This window comes from Xylaria bambusicola (genome assembly GCF_022495145.1).
Source record: "Xylaria bambusicola strain CBS 139988 unplaced genomic scaffold F5B22scaffold_51, whole genome shotgun sequence".
In the NCBI taxonomy this organism is placed as follows: domain Eukaryota; kingdom Fungi; phylum Ascomycota; class Sordariomycetes; order Xylariales; family Xylariaceae; genus Xylaria; species Xylaria bambusicola.
The window spans coordinates 293,542-317,919 of NW_025953604.1; the positions used below are offsets into that span (position 1 = coordinate 293,542).

At 49.3% G+C, this 24,378-nt stretch overlaps 8 protein-coding genes across 8 annotated transcripts; 2 read left to right on the top strand and 6 right to left on the bottom strand.

Moving 5' to 3' along the window:
- Positions 1-4,099: 4,099 nt before the first annotated feature.
- Positions 4,100-5,716, bottom strand: F5B22DRAFT_638928 (DNA repair exonuclease-like protein; the record flags this gene model as incomplete). The annotated part of the gene is made up of 4 exons (XM_047977660.1): positions 4,100-4,896; positions 4,953-5,131; positions 5,464-5,518; positions 5,578-5,716. The coding sequence occupies 4 exons, from the start codon at positions 5,714-5,716 to the stop codon at positions 4,100-4,102; spliced, it is 1,170 nt and encodes a 389-aa protein (XP_047827201.1).
- Positions 5,717-5,723: 7 nt separating this feature from the next.
- F5B22DRAFT_431078 (uncharacterized protein) lies at positions 5,724-8,243 on the top strand. The gene is made up of 3 exons (XM_047971753.1): positions 5,724-6,380; positions 6,459-6,583; positions 6,736-8,243. Exons 1-3 carry the CDS (start codon positions 6,359-6,361, stop codon positions 7,780-7,782), a joined length of 1,194 nt encoding a protein of 397 aa, XP_047827202.1. The 5' UTR covers positions 5,724-6,358; the 3' UTR covers positions 7,783-8,243.
- A 668-nt stretch (positions 8,244-8,911) lies between these two features.
- On the bottom strand, positions 8,912-10,164 carry F5B22DRAFT_430974 (uncharacterized protein). Its single transcript, XM_047971752.1, has one exon. It carries the CDS (start codon positions 10,009-10,011, stop codon positions 8,950-8,952), a length of 1,062 nt encoding a protein of 353 aa, XP_047827203.1. The 5' UTR covers positions 10,012-10,164; the 3' UTR covers positions 8,912-8,949.
- Positions 10,165-12,645: 2,481 nt separating this feature from the next.
- F5B22DRAFT_638931 (uncharacterized protein) lies at positions 12,646-13,583 on the bottom strand (the record flags this gene model as incomplete). Its single annotated transcript, XM_047977661.1, has 2 exons — positions 12,646-13,068; positions 13,131-13,583. 2 exons carry the CDS (start codon positions 13,581-13,583, stop codon positions 12,646-12,648), a joined length of 876 nt encoding a protein of 291 aa, XP_047827204.1.
- A 1,062-nt stretch (positions 13,584-14,645) lies between these two features.
- Positions 14,646-15,886, bottom strand: F5B22DRAFT_659857 (uncharacterized protein; the record flags this gene model as incomplete). The annotated part of the gene is made up of 1 exon (XM_047980235.1): positions 14,646-15,886. Exon 1 carries the CDS (start codon positions 15,621-15,623, stop codon positions 14,646-14,648), a length of 978 nt encoding a protein of 325 aa, XP_047827205.1. The 5' UTR covers positions 15,624-15,886.
- Positions 15,887-16,381: 495 nt separating this feature from the next.
- On the top strand, positions 16,382-17,490 carry F5B22DRAFT_431452 (uncharacterized protein). The gene has a single exon (XM_047971755.1). It carries the CDS (start codon positions 16,530-16,532, stop codon positions 17,376-17,378), a length of 849 nt encoding a protein of 282 aa, XP_047827206.1. The 5' UTR covers positions 16,382-16,529; the 3' UTR covers positions 17,379-17,490.
- Positions 17,491-18,712: 1,222 nt separating this feature from the next.
- Positions 18,713-19,814, bottom strand: F5B22DRAFT_431434 (uncharacterized protein). The gene is made up of 3 exons (XM_047971754.1): positions 19,258-19,814; positions 19,105-19,129; positions 18,713-19,037 (listed from the first exon to the last, which is right to left on the bottom strand). The coding sequence occupies exons 1-3, from the start codon at positions 19,666-19,668 to the stop codon at positions 18,841-18,843; spliced, it is 633 nt and encodes a 210-aa protein (XP_047827207.1). The 5' UTR covers positions 19,669-19,814; the 3' UTR covers positions 18,713-18,840.
- Positions 19,815-21,227: 1,413 nt separating this feature from the next.
- Positions 21,228-23,502, bottom strand: F5B22DRAFT_659863 (uncharacterized protein; the record flags this gene model as incomplete). The annotated part of the gene is made up of 3 exons (XM_047980236.1): positions 21,228-21,477; positions 21,582-21,848; positions 21,910-23,502. 3 exons carry the CDS (start codon positions 23,500-23,502, stop codon positions 21,454-21,456), a joined length of 1,884 nt encoding a protein of 627 aa, XP_047827208.1. The 3' UTR covers positions 21,228-21,453.
- Positions 23,503-24,378: the final 876 nt, after the last annotated feature.

Consider the following 24,378-nt stretch of genomic DNA (forward strand, 5'->3'; position numbering starts at 1 on the left):
TAGTAAACCAAATAGCTGTAAACAAACTGTTGTACAGAACTGAAGAGCTTCAATTCGTTCGTCGAGGGCGATGATAGAGAGCGAACGGCTGGGAAATTCCGAGCTGAGCTACATACTCACATTCCAGCGTCGTAGTGTAATGTCTCATGAATCGGCGACGCTGCAGATGTTTCGCTCTCGCTCACCCACCCGACGTGGTATTTGTGCCGCCATAGCTGAATCCGTCGTCGACTGCAAAATCTCGCTACCCATGGGACTGAATGCGGACATACTCTGAAACAGCCGAGGAATCTGCAAGCAGACGCCAGGTGACATCGTCCACGTTCCAAGCGAATCTCACATTGCCTATCTCGAGCCATTCACCACCGCCATCCGACCTAACCTACCGAGCACGAGTTTGCTTGCAAGGCAGAAATCTGTTTTAGTCCTATTGGGTAGGTAGAGCTTCGCTCAGGAAGAGCCTACATGCACAAAAACCGCTCCTCTCCGCACGTGTTTGAAACCAAGGCGATGCGTGGCGGCAGAGTAGGCAGTTTTAATACATAAGTAGATCTCAAAATAGGATGAGACTCGACTGCTACTTCTTCTGATTGAGAATCATGTTTTATTATCGTCCCATTGCGAGCGAAGTATCATATCAGTATAGTTAGTTAGTTCGTTCGTTCCAAGCATCAACGTCTTAATCGTAATTCGCCATGCGTGAGTGGAATGCGCAAAGTTCCCCGAGTACGAGAGAAAAGTCAAATCGTCCAACGATGAGGACGCCGCAAGTACACCCACCGGAATGGTTTATTTCGTTTCGCGATCTAGACCCGGACCCGTTTAGGTATGCCACCAAATTACCCAGAAGCCCACGCCGAATCCTTCGAGCTGGGAGCCTTCCTTCCCCCCTCCCCCTTACAGAGAAAACGTTTGCGGCGTAAACACCGCTGGGCGCGCAGCGTGCCAACGCCTCCCGATTCATTCCTTACCCCTGGCGTAAAAAAACAAAAAAAAAATTGATATGCAGCGTCTCAGATATGGTTCGGCGAGCCGCCTACACTTTCCAAGCACACGAATCAAGTTGTGTCAGCCGATAAGCTAAGTAAGCTTCTTGTTTTTGTGCGGCACTTGAGCCAACGATGAGGCTGCAGCCGGCACACGTGCGAGTGGATTCCGCCGTGCCGGATCAGTTTCTTCTCATGGCCTCACTACCAACCAACGACCCATCTGTAACCGGTATCGGGATTTGGAAAACCTCAACGATCTCTGTCGACCAACCAACAATCTGGGGGGGCATAGATGTATGTCTTTGAGAGAGGAGGGAGTGGGAGGGTAGTGCGCCGCAGTGGCGTTATGTGCTTTCCCGCCCCAACAACCCCCAAGCAAAAGTTGGTGTTGGGTGTGTCCATTTAGCCCCCGTGGTTTGTACGAAGCTTATTAACGCTCCCAACTGATTGGAGTAAGATAGGGGGCCGATGATGAGATCAGATATGACATGAAAGACAATGTCAAATAGTGTCCAGATGGATGGATATTGGCAGAACCGGCGGATGAGCTCAGCGGGAGGAAAGCCAAGACAAGACGCCTTTTACTCGCGCGCTACACGCTTTACAATATTTCATTCTGGCTTCTCATCTGCCGTGGCGTCGCCGTCCTCGAGAACGACGCGGCGGCGTGCTGTGGCACGTACGGCGCCGAGCGGATGACCTGCTTCTCAACAGCATTGTGTTCGTCCTGCTGGATGTCAGTGTTGGGATCTCGGCGCCCTTGCAGGAGGGACGAGAGCCAAGATTGGATCCCACCGAGCCAGCTTGATGCGGACTCTTTCCTATCCTGAGCTTCTGAGAATGCAGCCATTGTTTGAGATTGGGAGATAGAAGTGGGGGTATGCCGTGTGTCGACGTTCGCAGGGGGGGTAGTCAAGACGGCAAGGTCGAATGTGTTTTATGATACCTAGCTACCTAGGTGTTTCTGACAATAGAAATGCTTGGTGATTGTATATAAGGATAGGACGGGCAATAGGCTCAAGCTATTGCAGGGTATAACTGTTAAAAGGAATGAGTTATGGCCCCGAGAGTAGGTATTATGTGGGTGAATTATAGATTGAGGGGAACGGTAAAGAGGACGAGGATCAAGAGTGAAAAGGAGTGCGATATTAGGTTGGAACACGTCCAGAAGTGACTCGGAATGTCCGTGGGATAGGGATAGGGATATCTAGATATATAAAGAGATGTCTCACATGAACTAAAGTTCAATCGTAAAGACAAAGGTACTAGTTATCATGAGCCTCTAGCTTTGTTGTTTTTTTTACCCCAACTTCAACACTAAAAGTTGCTGGAGATTCGACTGCATGGTAGATGCCGTTCCTCCTAATTCGGGACACCAGTCCGATAAATATAATGCTTCTTACGCACGAATTACCATGACTCGTACGTCATTGAATCGATCACCGGGTGAACATTCCTAATCATGCGGACGCCTCTCAGTCTAGCTTTACCAAAGAACTGGAAACTCTGTGTCGTAACGTCCGTAAAGCAAGACAAGACCAGCCACATCGCGTGACCGGAGAGACGATCTTACAGTAAGATCGCGAAAGCTGGGCGTCGATTGCTCGCGGTAGACTTACCTGTACAGAACAGGATGAGACATGGCACAGGCATAAGCCACACACATCAAGCTGAAGACGATTCAGGCCTTGATTTGCTGGCCCCGGGTAGTGTGGGATCAATACTGATCAGGCCTTGTTCAGTTGATGCTAGAACAATCGCTACGGGCTCTTCACACATCTCCTTCCTACATCATCCCGTAATGGCGTGGCGTTAGAGCCGGAGGGATGTCATGCTTTTCTGTACACGGCTTCTTAGCCACTACTATTAGAGCAGCTAGTTGCAATAGTACAAAACACGGCTAACTGAAAAGTAGAAGTTGTATAGAAGTGGTAGGAACGAGTGGCTGCCAGTGAAGGACGAGCAGAGCTGGAGGTGCGTATCAAGACGACCGGCCTCGGGATAATCATGACATGCTGACTTGGTCCACCTCAGGGCTGGGGTAAGCGGAGCTATAGGACCGGAAAGGGCTGTGAAGAAGAACATCTCGGGCCTCTCTTCCCACAGATATACCAGAGTACGCGCTATGGTGCTCTATAATCAAGCTAATGCCATAAGCGACGGTTAGGTGCCTACCACACCAGGAACTATGCTTAGCTTAGCAACTTATGTGGTGGACTTCTTAACCACATAACACAAACTCCCTGTTTCTCCCCATTCACTAAAGAATAGCGCATGATATTAGCTCTATTGAGCTAACCCCACGGATAGGCTCCTGTCAAATCGAGCTGAGGTAATTTTTCTCCAGGTCAGTTGAGAGCATGGACCAGAGGGGGTAGCAGAACAAGATAATACTAATGCTCTCGTTGCAAGGCGGGTATAGCAATAGTGAGAGAAGAATAGCAAAAGGCGATGAGAGGCACGGGAGTGACTACTATATGGTATCTAGTATCGTCATCGTGTGTTTCGTCAACAGCACAGGGCTGCCATTCTGCCGTCGAATTTCTTTATTTATAGTCACACGTGCCCTACAGCTCTTGTACTATGTAAGCGTGGATCTCCAGATCCAAGTCAACGGTCTGAAAATGATCTTGAGGCAGTCATTGGTCAGACACCGTAGGGCTGGATGGTCTAGTCTTTTTTGATCAAGATTAAGTGATATGTGCTTAGCTGAATGGCCGATGAGGGAAATCAACGAGCTAAGATGACTAACTTCAACGCATCCGAGCATGCGACTTGGCGTACCGCCGTGTAGGTTGTTGGTTGTTGTTTTATTTGTATTTACTTGTGTGTATCTTCGTCTCTCATATAGATGTAATAGTGAAGAAGCGGACTTGAGAGAACCCAGATATAGTGAAATATGCACACTGAACACAACTTCAATGTACGCTGATCGGAGCAATCGATCCCTATCACGTATTCGCAAATAATAACAAGTTAACAATAGTGATGATTGAGATACTAAGCTGGGCAATGGTGTCGGACATGCCCGTGATCTAATCTGCATAGGGTGTAGTATCAGCGAGCGGAGAAGAAAGTGATCGAACGATGTAATTCAACATAGCTGATACTCAATAACCTTCGTCACTTTCAGATTCAGACTCATCTTCGTCTTCTTGTGTGATATATGGAACGAACCGAAAGTCAAGAAAGCTAGTCAAACCACCCTCCCCTTCTACCATGAATTGTAGGCTTAGGACACCCTGCGCATCCCCACGGAAACTGACCTTGGTTGCTATGCGCATTGCTTCACTTGCAGATTTGACCAGGTCGAATTTAAAACTCTGAATCCACGGTTCTCGCACGGAGAAAGTTTCGAGAAGATCCCGACCGTTTGAAAAATCCACGCTCGCGCTGCTGATGGCTCCACCGCTCGCAAGTTTCAAATACGGGGCATTTGGTAAGGCAGAAATAGCGATTTTAGCTGGTGACAGAGGCGATAGCTCGGATAGGCTGTCTAGGAGCCATCGCGCTTGCATGATAACCTTGAAAGAAAGATCGTCTCTGTCAAATGGTATATCATCGGGGGACTCAGGTGTGTATGTGGCAATTTCACATTGCGTCTTGATATCCGATTCCTCCAAGATAACGCCGAGGGGTGACCCATCTTCTTCGTAGACTAGACAGCATGTCCCGGGCATGTCGAGGGTCTGATGACTAAAAGCATCTGGACGATAATTACGAAGGTTGCTACGATATGCGTCTGCATCAGTCTTGGCTGCCCTGGCCGCTGCATCAGTGGCACCAAAAATCTGCAGAGCCTCTAAGAACGCAGAGAGGTTCATCTGGAACCGTGGCGTCGTTTCCGCATCCTCCGGCCAATTAAGAGTATATTTAGTGAAGAGCGATTGGTCAAGAAATGCCACACCTGTGATGGCTGGTCAATTTTCTCAGTTACGGAGACAAATCATAGGTGTAACTTACCCTGCATGACGCGAGAATGGTCGGCTGCGAATCGAATGCCATAGTGCGTAAGCTGAACATCAACCTTGGGCGCAAAGCTGATGCATTTCAACAACTGATAGATCTGCCTCGTTGAACTCGCGACTGCTCGAAACAGAGGTTGATTTGGAGCGGAAGCCACGGGAGACGCCATTGGGGAACTGATTTCAAACGATAAGAGGGCGGCGGTCGGATAAGAAAATCTCCGGAATAATGCGTAATGGAAAAGATTCGATGATGATAAGTTGAGGGGGATGTGGTCACTCTCAAAGAAAACACAACTTGTGCGGTAGGTTCGGCACGGCTCAATTGATCTATGGTACACGGTGGCACTTTCTCCAGTCCACGAATGGCTCTCAGAGAGCTGTTGTTCTTTCTTTCTTTCTTTTTAGACGTATACTCCGACGGCGCAGAACATGTAGACCGTTCCGAATCTGCTTGCCAGTTAGATTCGAGAAGGGCGAGCAAATAGATATTGGAAGCTAATACGCACGCGATGACCAATCCAGCTGGAACACCGTAGACAGGAAGACCAACCAAAGATCGATCTGGGATGAACTCGTTAGCAGATGAGCATAAACGAGCATCATACTCCGTTATAACGTACTGAAGGCGAATCCACCTGTTAGGCCAAGGCCGAGAAGCAGAAGAACAAAACCGACGAGGAACTGGCTTCCCTTTCCTACTGCAGGTTGGAACGGACTGCCTGAAGCAGAATGCCAGAGTTCATGTAATGAGGGATCCATGGACGAGAGCTGAAGCTGAAACTTGTCTGTTGTTCAATTGTTCTAACCGACTTCTGAAATGATCAATTCGATCAGGAGAGTTCGTGTCAACCAACTAGATTACCATGCTTGAAAAGAAAGCAGGCAGGCAGGATAACAGCACGTCGGATGGTGGTCTGAAGCTCGGGTTGTTGTTGATGATGTTTGATGTTGCAGATGCGACAACTTGCCTGCTGCCATAAACCACCAAGTCAAGCTCCAACTGGAAAGAAGCTCCCGGTGTTGCCCTGTTGTCATCTGGCAACTGTGGCTCGATCAGGTTATTTCCTAATGTGGCTTAGATCACTCGATGGAGGTATCAGATGATACTGAGGTACACGATCCTCCCGGCAGAGACATATGCAGGAACAAGTACCACCGACTCCTCCAGTTACCTGCCTATAAGTCCCTACACACGTACCGGTAGGTAGGGACCTCTGGGCAGTCGGTTACATAAGCACCCGCTTTAGCATGAGACTTCCTGTTGGCGCGCCGCATCGCCGCCGCATGCTTGTGATCTCACTCCAAGAACCGCTCAACCAGCCCATCTTGCGCCCGACGCTACATGAGTCGATGTATTCTCTGCAACGCCGTATGTTCCGCTGATAAGCCCAGGTAGCCATTATGGGTTTCATCAAAGAAGAGAGTGAGTTTTCCTTTGCATTGTTTGATGAGTCTCTTGTACCCTCTACGACAACGTTGCTAACCTCTCCCCTCCACACAGATGGGAAGCGCAAGGCTAGTGACGAGCCATCGTCACCAACAGCCTCCAAACGCGCCAAACACAGCGAGGATCTCAACGAGCCCGAGGCAAAGACCGTTATGAAGCCGATCCCTTTTCCTGAGAAGGTAGAGTTGTCCGTTCATCTTTCTGCTCCTGTCATGCAACCAAGTCTATTGCCACTATTTCCAATAGACCCTTGGAGCGACTCATGCATCTTTCATCGCAATTTCCTTGACGCTATCGCAAGACATTGCTAACCTGTTCCCCCAACTATTAGCCAGCCGTCATCGAAGAACGAACCGGCGAGATCGAGTTTCGGGTGGTGAATAACGACAACGAACGGGAATCCCTTATCATCCTCACAGGCCTCAAGTGTATCTTCCAGAAACAACTACCCAAGATGCCGAAGGATTATATCGCTCGACTCGTCTACGACCGAACGCACTTGTCTATAGCAATAGTCAAGAAGCCGCTGGAAGTAGTTGGTGGTATCACGTACAGGCCGTTCAAGGGCCGCCAGTTTGCCGAAATTGTCTTCTGTGCCATTAGTAGTGACCAGCAAGTGAAAGGCTATGGCGCGCACCTTATGTCGCACCTGAAAGACTACGTGAAAGCCACGAGCGACGTCATGCATTTCCTCACCTACGCCGATAACTATGCCATTGGCTACTTCAAGAAACAAGGGTTCACGAAAGAAATCACGCTACCTAAATCCATTTGGATGGGATACATCAAAGATTACGAAGGAGGTACCATCATGCAATGCTCGATGCTGCCGCGAGTACGCTATCTCGAAATGGGCCGTATGCTGCTGAAACAGAAGGAGTGTGTCCACGCTAAGATTAGAGCATTCTCCAAGTCACACGTAGTGCACCAACCGCCCAAGCAATGGAAGAATGCCGTCACGGCAATCAACCCTCTCTCCATCGAAGCAATCCGTGAGTCGGGCTGGTCACCAGACATGGACGAACTAGCGCGCCAACCTCGTCACGGCCCCAACTACAACCAGCTACTCCACCTGCTCAACGACCTGCAAAACCACCAGTCGGCTTGGCCCTTCTTGAACCCCGTCAATAAAGATGACGTGGCCGATTACTACGAGGTCATCAAAGAGCCGATGGATCTCTCCACCATGGAGACCAAGCTCGAAGCCGACCAGTACACCACGCCCGAGGAATTCATCAAAGATGCCCGCCTCATCTTCGACAACTGCCGCAAATACAACAACGAGAGCACGCCCTACGCGAAGTCGGCCAACAAGCTTGAGAAGTACATGTGGAACCAGATCAAGGCCATCCCCGAGTGGTCGCACCTCGAGCCTTAGAAGGGAAATATAGGGCGCCAAAAGAGTGGCAACCGTCGCTCAGAACCACCACTAGCGAGGGAAGAACAGTACAAGCATGGCTCGGGTATCTCAACCAACCGCCCTCGGGGTTCTGCGAGCCGACGTTTGCTGCGGGGACGTGTCTAGCCATTACAATGACGCGTAATCCTGTGTATATATATCAGTAATTGTATGGTGTTATGATGGGTTGGTGTTATGATTAGCATGGTTATGGTGTTGATGGGTTTACGGTTATGAGGATATATATATATCATGATCGGTTTTGGGGCAAAGTACCAGTGAACAGGCAAGGCGTTGGGGACAAGTGTTAGGAAACATGCACATTTACAAACTATGGAGACTCAATTAGCTCCATACACACACAAATACTTATCTTTTGCGCAAGGGACGAAGCACCAACCGCCTATCACTATGTCTTACGGTAGTAGATGCCATTTTTGGTAACCACAGTCACAGAAACAATGAGCAATGGTGTGTCACATGGCTGAAAGCATGGCAGATATCCGTTTAGGAAGAAATTCTCATTATGCCCATGCAGTCAACGCCGGATGGACGATAGCCTCTGTTAAAAGCAAGTGTCGCTAATACGATGTCGTTAAGTTGTTCCTATCCCCGACAAAGTCTAGATGAATAAGACGAAAGAAAACATGCGATTCCTACTACCAGGTAGGAAGTTTAATACTCTGTAGTTCCCCCCCCCCCCCAACACACAAATGCCAGTTGCTTCAAGTTGGTCCCCAGCGGTGTTAAGCTTGCAAGGTAAAGCATGGGTTGCATGTAAATCATTCGCAGGTTGGTATGTAAGGGTGTATTGATGGGAAAACAAGGCAAAATTCTCAAAGGGTGGGAACATTTCTGTCTCGTTACACCATAAAAAAGCTCGTAAAGTCTAGGAGTATGTATGCTCCATGATAACATCGTTTCGACAATGTTGTGCAGACGAAGGGTGGTAGCCGGGCATCGAGGTAGGCGTGCTTGCCTTGGGATCATAAGATCTGGACAAAATTCGGACAAGTTGCTCGTGTTCGAGCTACAACAAGTTGAGTGGGAGACATGTTATATGCATTAGATGTTCTTTGCGGATAATACTAAGGGTCGAGAGATCTTTGATCGCATATCACCCATACCAGTAGAACCAATGCCACTTCATGCGCCTGGCTGAGCCGTGCGCTGAAGTCGTACTTCTGTAGCATTGCCGCGACCATCTCCACTCGACGTAGGCAATCGTATGTCCGAGTAGGAACGGTGGAAATTATCTAAACGTTCAAAAACGACGCCCATGAAGGTCTCGGAGGACCTGGCCCGCGATGTTGGCAAGACGGGCGTTGGATCATCTCTCGGCGCCCTCTCCAGCTCGATCGTCCGGCGGATGATATCACGAAGAAACTCTGGTATCACCTCCCAACGTCCTGCCCTCGCCGCACTCAACATATTTGGGGGAAAGAGGGCCTGGGGGATTAGGGTTGCGTCGCTTGGTTGCTGGTTTGGATCTGTGAGAAATGGGAACTCGCCAGAGTCTATGGCATTCTTCAGCCACTGCTCCCACTCCTCCTCGTAGTGTTCCGACAGTTCTCCAGCCTCTTGGCGAGCTGCTCGCTCTCGAAGGTGTTCGTTCAAAGCAAACCCGATACTTTCCAACTCCCCGTCGCTTTCCTCTTCGACCTGTTCAAGGTCCATATTCTCTTCATCTTCATCATCTTCCTCAATATCCTCTCCCTCATCTATTACTTCCTCTTCCTCGTCCTCATCTTCTTCCTCTTCGGGTTCTTGGTAGGTGGCTCTTGGGATCTCGCCAGTAGTTTGGGGCCTGTGCTCCGGCTCGACCCAGAGAGAGATGTTGTCGGCGGCGGTGTCTCGAATAGTGATACCAGAGTCACGTTCGAAGCGGTCCTTCGCCCATTTGGTACCCTCCCACTTTGTCAGACCCGCGATTTCGGCACTGGTCAGGCGGAGACTGTCAAATGCGCGGAATAGGCGGCGGTGCCACGGCCAACGGCTGAGACGTATCCGATGTATGGGATGGCAATAGTCGAGACCTGGGTATTTGGCCTCCTGAGTATCAAGGTGGCCATAAAACGAGTGGACTTCTTGACGGACTTCAAGGATGAGGTGCCGATGAAGTAGGGACTGGAAGTTTTGCACGTCTGTCGAACGCGGCTTGGGAAACATGGACTCGTAAACGAGTTGATCTACCGGACGACCCCTCATCTCGACAAGTATATTGTATTGATCTCTCGCTGTGTGAATTTGGAGCCGAAGGCGTAGAGTTTTGAAAGATAAGGACTCCGCTTCACGACAAGGCCGTGATGCTTCGCGGGAGAGGGAGGGTTCCCCGCTCGTGATATGAGAGCAGATGAGAACAAGCGCATTCGGTACGTTAAACGTATGCTGGGCAGCCGTGACACGATATGGGACTTGACAATTTCACGTATGGCAAGACTTTTCGGGTCCCAAGGTCCACCATAGAATAAAAGAGAGAAAAGGATGTGCCGAGGAATCGCTCCTCTGCGCCGATGACGGTAGTGGATGTTACCTATCAAGCACAAGCCCAACAGACCAGAGACTCATTTGCCCACCACTTGAGAGTAGCCTGTACGCGTCGATGGGCGATCGAGTTGCTAAGCCGTGCAAAGGAGCGGGTTCGTCTTAAGAATGCTCACAATAGTAAACTTGGAGGAAGGGAGGGAGTCGAGGAGGGCGCAAGAAGGGAACCGCAGAAGAAGAGGATCGACAACGACTTTTAGTGCAGACCGTGATCAGGGTTGATCAGGGCACTGCAGTAGTGTAAGAGGAGGGTGGGATGGGCAGGTACGGGTAGTCAGATTGAGTTTCTGCAGAAGTAGGTACACAGGAAGGTACGCAGGAAGGTACCTACATGGGGGAAGGGTACGCAGAGATCGGGAGAGATACCGAAGGTGGTACTTTGTGCGCTGGGCTTGGCGCCAGCCTTGACCAAGTCTCTACGCTTATCTGTGTACTCTGCCAGCATGTACCTAGATACATGGGCACTAGTGAACAGAGAGAGGAAAGTGCATGCTAGGCCCATTCACTATTTAAGGTGTCCTGTACTGTAGGGGAAAGGACACACAGGCAAAGCTCCTACCTAAAATTCTAAATACCTCTCTCAGTATTTCCATAGAAGGGACTGGAAAATACATGCCGTCTTTTACATGCGCTACTGATGAATGTAGGTAAGTAGGTAGTACATGAATAATATGTATTCAAGGAGTCTTCAAGTTGACATTACAGCTTCCTGCAAAAGCGGACATGGACAATAAAAAACAGGGCGAAGAATGGGGATGATTAATGGAGTAGGTATGGTACGTACCAACTGACAAAGTGTAATACCTACTATGTACAAAGTAGGTAGTATTGATAACAGGGGGGGTCGAATAAGAAAGACCTTAAAGACGGAGGACCTGTCTCTCCAGGATCGGACCGAGACATTGCCAGAGCAGAGGGCTGTTCGGGGACGCTCGTGCCACCCCGAAGTCAGTTGGATACTTGCACACAAGTACTTACTAAAAGGGAACCTGGCCAAAGGGACGGACGGACAGAGTCTGGATGGATCTAGTGAGAACCCGGAAGAGGACTTAGTTCCATAGTAAATTCCGGTCCGAGTCTGGTGATGTAGAGGAAGGAGGGGTCCCACGCCTTGATTACTGTAGTCATACTTTCCAGGCACACGATGCCGAATGCCTGCGGAAGTATATAGGTAGAACATTTGCCAAACGATCATGTACGCGGTTCGATACCAACTTCTACCTCGGCAGGACCTCCAACTATCTTTCAAGAAGTCGATACATCAAGCATGACAGCTGCGACAATGCATCGGAGTAAGGCAGGTATCTCCCACCTACCCACTGCGGATCACCTTATCTATCCCTTGGACCAAGATTCGAACTCTGTGACCTTTTCTTACCTAACTCTCAACCTATGTACTTACTACGGTGCCTGTGTACATATGACCGAAGTGTGCTTAACCAATAAGATAGAACCTTGCTGCTACTACGGGTTACAGCGCAGGTAGCTGACGGGGAGAGTGTAAAAGGTTACGGAGTTGAGATTCACGATAACATACTATCTAACCCACTCAACTCAACGAATACTACCTAGGTTGACTCGTATCTGAGTAGGTATAGGTACTGTATAGATAGGTGCAACAGGCGTGTTCGAATGGAAGGTATTGAGTGTATTAACAGCAATGCCATGCAGATTTTACATACCTACCTACCTATAGTAGGTACTCCCTTACATCGGAAAACTGGTTTTCGGTAAGCCGGCAGTTGGACAATTTTCTCCGAAAACCCTTCAACGCAAGTGCCCTACTACTTCGTAGGTACTTGATAAGCTAAGTAATCAGCCTTAATTCTCAAACAAGCTTAAGCTAATTGTCACACAAACACGACGATTCCCGATCTTCATCTACGGTACCTAAGTTCTACAGTACATATGTACAGTGTATACATGTATGTAGTAAACCATTTAACCTACTTAAACGTAGCGCACTTCTAAATTAGGAACGCAACTTGTCTAGGTATAAGTATGCATAGAGGCCTTCTACCTTTAAGATACGGTAGCTACTGTAAAGCATACCTACCGGTAGTTGTCAGTTCAGGCAAGGCAAGAATATATGAGTAATCAAAGGCCTTGTATAGTAGTAGTAAAGTAATTCTTTAATTCTACGTATTCAATGGTGAGATACCTAGAAAATCAACCTAGACAATCTCTGTGACAAAACTGGCTAAACCACACTGAATGAAAAAATGACGCTGTGTGGCTAGCTAGATGCAATGAACTAAGCACCCAATGACAAACAATGCAGACACATCCTGTAACACTCTAGGCCTGCTTCGCATCATCATGGTCAGTCGAGAGGAGGACATCTTCCCACTCCTGGATAAGCGCTTCCGTGCTCGCCATCTTTGCACGTATGTCCCTCACACAGTCAGAGCCGAGCGGGAGGCGAATAGGGAACGCTTTCCCAGCAGCGACGCCCGTGCCAGTGAGCACGTCGACGATGACCTTGGCGCCCTTGTCGACGTCGCCAAGCTGGCGGTTGTTGACAGCGGCTATAGCCTTACGGCTCGCCTCGACGGCCGTTCCCTTATACTCGGCCTCCAGCATGTTAGACACGAGCTTGCGGTTGTTGCCCTGTGCTTGGAGGAACTCGGTGCGGAAGTAACCAGGCTCGATCACAAGAGCGTTGATACCGAGTTCCTTGACCTCGTTGTGGACACTTTCGGTAAACCCTGATACTGCCCACTGCAATGTAAGAGTTAGCTCGCATATTTACTTTATGGGCCAATAAAGCTCCTTAAACGCACCTTAGCCGCACAGTAATGCGAGAACACTGGGCCGCCAAACCAGGAACCAATACTGCCGAAATTCGCGATATAGCCTGACTTGCGAGGTCTCAGGTACGCAATCTCCAGGCGAGTCAAGTTCGTGATGGCAAGGACGTTGACAGTAATGCTATCAAGAGCCTCCTTTTGGCTCACGCCTTCGGCAGGTCCCTCAAGCAGATACCCGGGAGCATTGATGAAGTGGGTGATCTTGCCGTACTTTTCGATGGCGGCCTGGAATGCTGCGTTGATTGTCGTATCATCGCTCGTCGCATCAAGGTCCATGAGCGTTGCACCGAGGGCCTCAAGGTCCTTGAGAGTAGTTCCTCGACGAGACGCTGCGATAACCGAGTCACCTCGTCGTAGGGCTTCTTCCGCGATGGCTTTCCCAAAGCCGCTGCTAGCGCCAATGATGAACCAAACGTTTCCAGACATGGTACAGGCGGTGCTCGATTAAACTTGGATGAAATGGGCTGAATTGCGAATTGAGTGTGTCGTTTGCGTGTGCGAAGATGTTGGTGATGTAGATATTGGAATCTTCATCTTCAATTGCTGCGTACATCTACATCTTTATATGCCTCTTCGACTGAGGCCTTGGCCCTTTGTTCTCAAGACCCTATGGCGCAAGGAGACCTACAGTACTGTGATGTGAGGAGCATACGATGGTAAGTCCGACGGAGAAGCTGGCAGCGTCGCCATGAAGGTTCATTGTTGTGTGGCATCGTATCCTGTAGAAACGTATACACGTATACACATTGACGGCATCAGCATGCGCATTCTCTGTCAAATTGATCATGTTCAATACTGGTAGGGGGTAGTTGTAGGTAATTCGGTGTCTCAACCTCTTAACGCCGCGCTGGGGTGTTCTTGTTTTGTCGTTTTCGGCGTTTGGCTACGCGCCGACGCCAAGGTGGTCATTAAGTATGTAAAGAACATCATTTCTCTTTTACACTGATCCGCACAATGAATAGTTAACGTCGAATTCTTACTCCCGATACCCACAGCATGTATAAAGTTTTTGGTGCAGCTGAAAATGTTCGTAGTGATGATAACGGAAGTTGTAAATTCTCGCGGCTGGCTTAGCAGTTCCACAAGTAGTGAGCTGATGAACCAATCCAAAAGCTTCAGTCCCTGTTCTTGTCGACCTTCCAACCCTACTCGTCGCAGGCATATTACTAGACCTTAACTTATGTCACGCATATCCACGAAACCACCAGGATATATGTCTCCTACGGCAACGCCGACATTATCACGTTGGCGTTGCACTGCACACCTATTTCGGGGCCTTCAATGTTGGCTTAGCACCGAGATCAAGGATTTAGCAAGAGTATAGCTGAGGTATGATCACTGTATAACGACCGAATGACTCGGCGATAAAAAGGTCATAACTTAATCCTAAATTGAGATATGACTAAAGCTTAACCGACCTATCATTCACATCGTAATATTAGTAGATAGTCAAGCTAATATTGAAGATCCTGAAGGAGGTGTAGAGAATTAGATTAGAAGAGCTGAGACTGCTTTCTCTATACTAGTAAGAGCACCGACGTCAATGTTCAAGTCGCGCCAGTTTAGTACACTACCCTCATCTCCCATCCAACTCCCCTTGTTCTTGACCCAGTCCCAAAACTCCATGCCCATAACAAACTCGCCGCCGAGGCCCGGCCACAGCGTGTCGTAAACAGCCTTTTCTATATGCACATATTGCGCCTTTACGTCATGGGCCTGTGCCCACATCTGTAGAAGATCTCCAAGGGTGATCATCTCAACGTACGCAAAGACAATGTTGCCGTTGCCAACTTTCTCTTTCTGCGTCAAGATGGCGCGGATGAAGACGCCGAAGTTGGCACGTGTATCGCCCAGACAATATACCGGGGTATCGCCGTTTATACCTTGTAGCTGTATGTATTGCCCGGCCGTATCTAGATACACAGGCTTCAAGATGTCCCAGGACAAGTTACTCGCGTAGAAACCGGGCCAAACAAACGTCGTCACGGCACGTAGCTCGGGTTGGGACTCGATATATTCTTTGACGTGGGCCTTGGACTCGTAGTGCGGCACTTTAACAGCGCCGGATGTGATGCGCGATGCGTCGGGCAGCGTTGAGAAGATGAAGTGTTGGAGAGTGTCGAGAGTCGAAAGAGCGGCCGTCGCGATATTGACTCCTTGCGCTGTTTCTAACTCTGCAGCTTTTTCTTGACCGAGCTCTTTGAACGATCCCCAGAAGTCAGTTACGGCGAAGATTGCATATGAGCCGCTGACTGCTGCGCTCAGTGAAGACATGTCGTTCAGATCTGCCTGAACTGTCGATACGCCTCGAGTTCGCAGTGCTTCGGCCGCCGCGCTTGATGGGTTGCGGGTTACTCCGCGGATAACGTATGTGTTCGCGGCAATTGCATCGTTCAGTAGAGCGTCCACCACGGAGCCACCTTGAACTCCTGTAGCGCCAAAAACGGTGATGATTCTCTTCGACATTTTGATTAATATCTTCCGCCAAGCTGGCTTTCACGAATTAACAGTGTGAAGCAATCCAGAGGCGTCAATCGGATCTATTTGCTCAACCAAAACGTCTTTGATTTTGAGCTCGCTACGCATGTAACTTGACATATTTATATCTTGATATGGAGAAACCACAGGTAAGTTCATCCAGTGTCTTGAATAAATCGAGCACAGATGATTCCAAAGCCGCCCACTTCAGAGCCGGAAATAGCGTAACTATCTCTCCCTTTTCACTCAATAATGTCCGTTGTGTAATACGGCTGAATATCCCGCGGAGTTGCAACTTTCCTCAACTTGTTGAGAGAAGGGCGCGGTGGATTACTAATTGTACTACACGAGTTCGTCTCCCTATGACATTCGCCCGGAGGGCACTGCCTCGTGATACCCCTTCGTCGATGGTGGCACCATTATTTACACCGCGGTCCTCAACATCAGTCTATTCAAGTTTTGTACATACAGCAGAACCAGGTCGCATTCCAAGACTATCGCCCGGCACTTCATAAATGAGCCTGTATTGGGCTTTGACATGGAATGGCCATGGGATGCCCGAAAGTGACCAAGACTGCCAGACAAAGCTGCTCTCATACAGCTCGCAAGTGAACGGAAAATCGGGCTGTTTCACATTGTGCTTCACGATGGTGAGACTGCGGACGATCTCATCGCATCTATTTTAAAGGAGATTATCGAGTCTCCAAATATTATCAAGACCGGTGTGGCCGTTTTGAACGCCGACTTCAAGCGGTTAAGAGTATATTTCAACCTTGAACCGAAGGGTGCATTCGAGCTTAGCCACCTCCACAATCTTGTCACACATGGTACCCCTAGTTCCGTAATAGCGACCGATCATAGTTCGAAGACAACAAGTCGCGAGCAGACACAAAGATGGAAGGAACAGGTAGTGTTCGCACATTGATGGATAGTTTGTGCTGGGCTCTATATGGCCCGTTAGCATCCCACCGCAGGCATCTTGCTGTAACAAAAGGCATAGCTCCAGTCATCATCGCCCAAAACACACTGCTGCAGGCTCTAGCCATGCATCGCCCTTCAAATAATCAGGAGCTATTACGTTTGCCTGGCGTTCGTGAAAGAAAGGCGTTGCAATATGGAGAGTCCTGGTTGGGAATCATTACAAAATTTGAAGCAGAACAGAAGCAGGGTCGTGGCTATACAGTAAAACAAGAAGCCGATAATCAGACCGAAAATAGTGAAATACATACAAGGTCAATACGCCCAGATCCGAAGCGCAGGAAAATCGTGGGCGTAGGTCGCTCGAAGGAAATACTATCACCGTCCGACCAGCCTCCTGCTGTCTTCAATACTGGCATATCATTTCAACTAAGCAAGACAAGCCTCACTGATAACCCCCCAAGGGTATCTCGATATGAAGCGCAGCGTGATGAAGGTCGCGATAACGATAGTAGTGATGACGATGACGCTGCTTCCGGGCCACCAATGCAACCACCCTCGCCAGCAACGCTGAAATGTAGGCGAGATCTCGCCGCTGGGGCGCAACGACGAAGGCCACCCCAAAGTGCAGTAGAGACGCTAGTGTGTATAACAGGCTCTCTAGCTCTCGATGCAGCGACAGCGACCAAGTCCACATCAACCAGCCGGGACGATCTAAAGCCAAGGGCTGCTGCAGCGCCGCCCATTTCTCCGGCCATGTCAACGGCTTCGCATCGCCTGGTTTTGAATGGCTTTAAGCCGCAACATGAAGCGTGCGTCATCTGATCGTACTAGGCGGGGAAGGATGCTTCTGCGCAAGAAACTAGAGGCCTACGTAAAGAGGGTTATCTGGGCGATGCATCCCAAACCGACCGAACCTCGGGGCGGTATGAAGGACAAACCCACCGGGAAATGAGATGTTTGTACAGCATACATTTTCCAACACAAGTCTGTGTCTAGATATTGGGAGACTGTGCCCTGCCTGCCTGTTGAGCTAATTCTGATGGCCTTATGAACGCGTTACATAGCATATACGAGTGAAATCACATTTACGCAAGTAACTAGATAGATGTGTTGAAGTCGTTGCGGTGATTCTGGTTTTGATAAATGATGAGACAGGGTTAGGATTTCGCCAGGTGCGTCTGTTGTACCGGCTGGTTTTAGGCAGCCAAGTATCGTGCAAACATGGCGGCAAAACAAACAAGACAGAACACAGAACACAAAACGCGTTGGCTGCTAGCGAGGCTTCGCTATTACTTACCTGGATAGAATGATGAGTCATCTTCATATCCTTCAATCTGGCGAGTTGGTAGGTTAGCTGGCCTCCTCACGCGAAAGGCGGCGCAGCATCGCAGCCTTCTCAAGTCAGCAGACGCATTCAACCTACCGGTAGGTACCACGGTCGGAATCCCAGAACGCGGGTTCCTGCACTCTCGGCACACGCGACGCGTGCGACTCCCAGTACTTGGGCGGGCAGGCACTCCGCGGCACCTGCTCAGCCAACCTCATTCGCAACAGGCATCAGAGGCTCTCTCTTCTTCACTCCCATCCACACGGGATGGTTAGCAATGAAAAGAAAAGACAATCACGGAGGATTCATGGTACAAAAATTCCCTACCCGGACAAAGCCAAATAGGAGTGGTCAGTGTATAGTTTTCAACTAGCAAACATGCGGCCATCAGATTATCTCCTCATCGACACGCATAAAGCCCGTGCACTGGGATGAAGAAGAAAGAGAGAAGAAGAAGAGTGAGAAGACTGGGAGGCGGGACGAGAATTTATACCCTTTGGTCAATGGGCTGGTGGGTCGGTGGTCGGTGGGTCATCGGTGGGTCATCAGAGGGCACCAGCTGGCGGCCTGCTGCAGGCACTGGCTGCCTTTTTTGCGGTGGGGGGAAGGGGGGTGGCTCTGGTGGTTGGGTTGCTCAACTGTGCCCGGGCCACCTTGGATTTTCAATGTCAGTACAATACTTCTTCTCCCATTCAAGCTAACAGTGAAGACACCACCGGAATAGGTGTACTTATTTCCCCGGCTAGTGCGTACAACATTGGCATAGGTATTCAAGAGTCATGTTATTGTTCCAAGTATTCATAGTTCATTTCTTCATTCGTTGCTTAGGTACATAGATACCTCTACGCAGTAATATACAGGCGAAATCCAAAAAATCAATGCGCTGTCCTGTCCCATTATGCAGTATAGCCACACCACGTCCTTGGTCATTCATCTTCACTTCCGACTGTGATTCAATCACTGGGATACATCGGGGTTTGAATCGCTTTCCGGATCTGAAGGGAATGTCTCGGTGGTTTGTGTTGCAGTAGCTTCTTGTGTAGTGTTTCCCTTCAACGTCTTGACAGCTCTGTATGGGAAATCATCCAATTCCTGCTCGCCCTCTTCATCAAAGAAACTTTTCTCGTTCTCGGCCCTGTCAGTATCTGAACCGGCTAAAGGTTCATGTCAGCGACTGAGGTCTCTCGACTCCCAGCGGAAGTGTGATGAAGAAAGACTTACAACAACCTGAAAAACAGCTCTCACACTTGGAACACGAACAGTTAGCAATGCGATCTCCAAGTTATTGATAGACGGGACGGGAAAACGAGGATATGTCTTGGAACGACGGATCTCGGTGCACGTCATTCAAACCAACGGCTAAGTTTTGCTTACCTTCTTAGATCCACCCAAGCAACTCAGAAGGCAATTGGGAAGGCAGGATAGGTCTGAGATGAGCGAGTCGGACTCATCCTCTCCACCGTCCTTCCCAGTGTCTTTGTCATCACCGAGGAGTCCGCCAAGGAGACTTCCTAGAAGGTCGTCTCCCTTATCCTTTCCGTCATCTTTGCCTCCACCAAGACCACCGAGTAATCCACCAAGGAGACCTCCAAGAAGATCGTCTCCACTGCCCTTCTCAGAGTCTTTTCCTCCACCAAGGCCACCGAGAAGACTACCAAGAAGACCGTTGACAGTTCCAGTGATCAAATCTGTTAGACCACCTAGACCTAGGAGATCTCTAGGCTGTTGTGTCGGTAGAGAGGACACAGCAACCACGAGAATGACGAAGAATGCGTTGGGGTGCATTTTCTAATCTGCGGGAGGGTTTTCTGTTTCGATGAAGATGTAGAGAAGGGAGAAGTAGAGTGATTCTCGCTCTTGATCGACGAGATAACTTATCTGTTGATAAAATGTTGCGGTTGTTGTTCTGACCTCAGGGAGAATTAATCAACTCCTCTGTTCAGATCAACTCTTATATATCTATACCAGGGCGCAACCAAATAGCAGGAAGGGGCTGACGGATAGGACGATTGAGCGAAGCAGGTATATCAACCTCCGTCGGGAACGCATTCTCCAACATAATGGGTTGGGACTCATCATCAGCCACCACGTGCACACCCTCCGACATGGTCAAGACAATGTCTCACCCAGCCCTCCGGTAGAATCAATAACGGCTTTATCATTTTGGCTGTTGAAAACCAGCCTCTGAGGGGTAACACATGAGGGGATAAGTGTGAGACATCAAGGATGAGTACATGGAGGTATGGCCACCTGGAATTTTGTCGCATGCCTTGCCGCTTGGCATATCCAAGCGACTGGATATACAACCTCCTAAGACGCTCTGGAATCTTTCAGCATGCGTCATCTATTGTTCGCTCGGTAGTCAATGATTCTTGCGTAAGTGATCTATCTACTACAATCGTAAAGATGGCGTAATGCTCCAATGTTACTTCTGCTTTGCACAGACTTTCCGAGTGTAAGAGCCCTGAAGACAAAGAGGTTAGTTGGACTCATCCTGCCCATTGAAGAGCGTACACGCTTCGAGTAGCAAAGAGTGGCCCTCTGAATGAATCACACGGTCGCCCCTTCAGACCGTCAAAGCCTGCAGCCTTTTTATATAAAGCACAAAGAAGCCACCAAGGTTTAACGTCATCCCATGCTCTTCTTCGTCAATCCTTCCGAGTTCTTTCCTAGATAATTCACAATTAGACCAACACTCATTTTCCTCATTGAAATTCTCGTATTCATTCAATTCCTATCTAATCATTAAAGACCTTCACTCATTACAGGTCGTCTTATAATCAATTATTTCTCAGAGATTCTACAGCAAGTCGAAAAGAGCAGGACTCTCTACACTTGAACAAAACCATACGCCCACAAGGCATCTGCGTTACGTTTTTCTAGACAACATCAAGACAAGATGCATATAACAAGCCTTCTCCTTACATCAGCTATGTTATCCTTCGGGGGCGCGAGCATCATTCCAAGGCCCCGTGGCCCTACTCACGCAGCGACTGGGATGGCACTGCTTAGCGTATATGGACGACGCTCACCGGTGGACATCACCACTGCGCTCGAGCCTCAGAATTATGTGGATGTACAGACAGATCGGCGGAAAGCTTTTGGAGAATCTTTGTAGACAGGAGTTTTCAAACTTGAGTAAAAGGTTATCAATTGGTATAGACTCGGAGTTCAGCTAGGCTTAAGGAGAGCACATACACGTATGCGCCCTCCGTAAGCCCAGGTGAACCGTCATTGCGCTTCCCTCAGCAACAATACAATATACATTTGGCCTCTCCTTTGATGCTTCTTCGTGATCATCTGTCACTGACAAGCTACATGATTTGAAAGATTACAGTGAAGTGATGATATCTAGCGATATAGCTATGTCCCGTGCTCTCAGTATCACATATATAGGCGCAAAGCAAACCCTAGTATATCTGAACGTCTGGATTAGTGGTGCTCGTGGTCATAACATCTTTCATCAGGCACTAACAGAATGTACATCACATCGTGGTAGCGAGTGTCGACACCATCCAAGCAAACGGCTGAAGCTGACAAGCTTCGACGGTAAATCGTTGTTGAGCGCGCTCACGGCGCATCACCACCAAGCCACTAAAACACACGAAATCAGTTCCCGCCATGTCGAAGTGGAAGCGACTATATTAAATTGCAGTGCCGCCAGGATAAAGGGAATTGCATCATTAAGAACAACGTACGCTTTCCGTGCCTAGTACCATTGTCCAAAGGTGTTTGACCGATCGCTCGAGTTGCGCGACTCGCGCCGGCGAATACGAGAGGCCCTCGTAGCACCCCGTGGACGAGTAGAGCGTCATCACGCTCTCGAGGCCTTGGATATATTCAATATCCTCGTCTTCGCATGCCGATTCTGCTCGGCCGCGGAGCCAGTCCAGTAGATACGCGGCAGTGAGACCGCCGGTCCGCCAAGTTGTTCCGTCGAGGAACCAGCGTCCCTTCGCCGCCACCTACGTACGTCCTATCAGCCCCGCCGGCGGCAAAAGAAAATAGCACCGCGGAAATACGTACCTCCATGAGATTGCTGTTTTTCATATCGATGTGCATAGTGACGACGCAGCGCATCGCGTATTGGGCATACGGCCGGAGAGAGCAGCGGTCTTTGAGAGTCGAGTCGCTGGTCGGTTGACTGATGCGGACCGAGAGGTAGATTGCGAGCATGATGGTTTGGTGAATCCCGAATTCGGGGAATGAGGCGGTCCAGAGGATCTCGGGCGGTATCCAGAAGCACTGACGCCACCTCGTCACGAGAAGATAGAGCCGCTCCCGCGTTTCGACGTGCCATCCAAGCGGATCCTGACGCTTTGTGCCGATATCGACGTATTTCTCGACCATGTTGTCGGATAGATACAAGACGGTGTGGAGCAGAATGTACTTCCCAGTCATGGAAAGCATATTAGTTAATGCGATTCGACTGTGTTGATCGCCTAACAACATGCTCAGTGCTTGGGGCAGTGTTAACGTACAATCGCGATTTTCACGTTGCAAGATTGGCTCCGATATCTTACTCTCCGTCTCAACACAACCCTCCAACTCCAATACCTTCTTTGGATCGCCCGGTAATTTGAGGGTCTGGAAGAATCGCGGGGGATGTAGCTTCAGTCCGAGCAGAGTTGACCGCGTCACGGTGCAGTAGAATTTCCACAGCGTCCACCGAATTTCCTGGTGGCAAAGCTCGTCTTCTACAGACCATTTGGTGCGACAGTCGGAGGGTGTATCGGAGAGCATATCCATTAAACTATTGGCTTCCCATCGTGTCATATCATTCAGCATTGGACTGACCCAGTCGGGATACCCGTCATCTTCAGACCACTGAAGATATTCAAGTAGCAGAATTCTAGTCTGGAAATCAGACAGTAGGTTGTTGGGATCCAACTCTGTAGAGGACGCCCAAGTCGCTTGCCGGCCCACGGCCTCTGCCCAGAGAGCTCCTGACAAGTCCTTGTACTCCTTTATAGCCCTGGCGCCCAGTGCTGCTAGAATTAGCGCACGGCCGCTAATAAGCCAGTTCGCACGGAGCGAAGAGGGACGGATGAATGGGAACCATTTCAACTGTGACTGGACGAAGTGCGTCATACAGAACTTGATGGCTCCTTGCGACTCGGACGAGATCCGGCCAGCCGCGAGACGAACCAGCTCGGAGCTGCAGTAGTCACACACCGTCCCCTCCCGTACATGGCACGCGCAAGTTGAATCAACACTATCGTCACTCATATCGGTCCAATCGCCGCCATTGATTTCGTCAGTTTGATCCCCAGCCGTGTCAGCATTAATGTTACCCTCAAGTAACTCATGCGAAATCACAGGCTCTCGCCAATCCTCATAATATTCAGAGGACAACGACTGCCGTTTTTGCCCCTCAAGCCCAGGTCGCGAAGGTGGTAACGGGCCCCTCCGCGGCCGCCGGCGCTTCTCGGCATTTTCAGGTTTGTGAACGGCCTCATGGCGCCTCAGCACGTCGCGTCGGTGAAAGAACAGCCCGCAATCAGGATACAGACACACGAACTTGGGCCGCGAATGACTGAGCTTGTGTCTCGTGGCGTGGTCTTTGCGCGCGAACTCGGCGGCGCAATCTGAGCATTTGAATAATTTCTTGGATGTCATGGTCATCGCAGGCTCCTTTTATCAAACTATGCGAGCGAGGACGACAGGGGGTTTGCTGGAGCAGATGAATTAGAGGCAGCATTTTCGACTCAATGTCCTCATCGAGATGTATTCCTACTTTACCTATGCAAGAAGAGAGCAGCATCACAGCTGTGCTTCAGTCCGACGATAAAAGTTTACTTGGCTTGGCAATTCAGCCATAAGACGCCCCCATCCCTACTAAAAAGGCTTGGGGCCAGTTACGAATACAGGTCAATGCAAATCAGCTGTACATAGAAATAAACAACTTTTGGCATACTATCAATGACATGGGTATGAGTATCAGACTCCAGAGGGGAATAGCGCTTCCCACCCTGATGGTTCTGAGAGAACAGTCCAGAGCATCGGTTTCTGTCCTCGGCGGGTTGGCGGTAAACACGACGCCGGCGGTCAATCTAAGTATGACATGAAGTCCTGCAGGATGACTAAGCCTTGGCGACTGAATAGTAGGTTATACTACTTTTCCTTTCTCACCATCTCTGCAGAATCTATTTAACTACGTATGTGGTTTTGCCACATGTTTACTGCTCGCGCACCCCGCGAAAGATTATGACACGCAGACTAGGTGCTAAGCGAGTTATCACCGGCCCTATCTCCTAATGAGTCTTCTGCATATTGGGCCCAGGATGATATGTTTTTCTTCTTCTTCGAATTGTGAGTAAGAACTGATGTACCGGGTCATTAGCTACCTAGTACACCCTCTCTAGAGTCTTCGATATTATCTTAGAACCTCTCATTTTTTACTAACGCATCTCCCACTTGACCTGGCCACCCAATTGAGCTGGCCACCCCCCTAGCCCATACAAATAACGTCGGTGCGTTAATCACGTGATAATT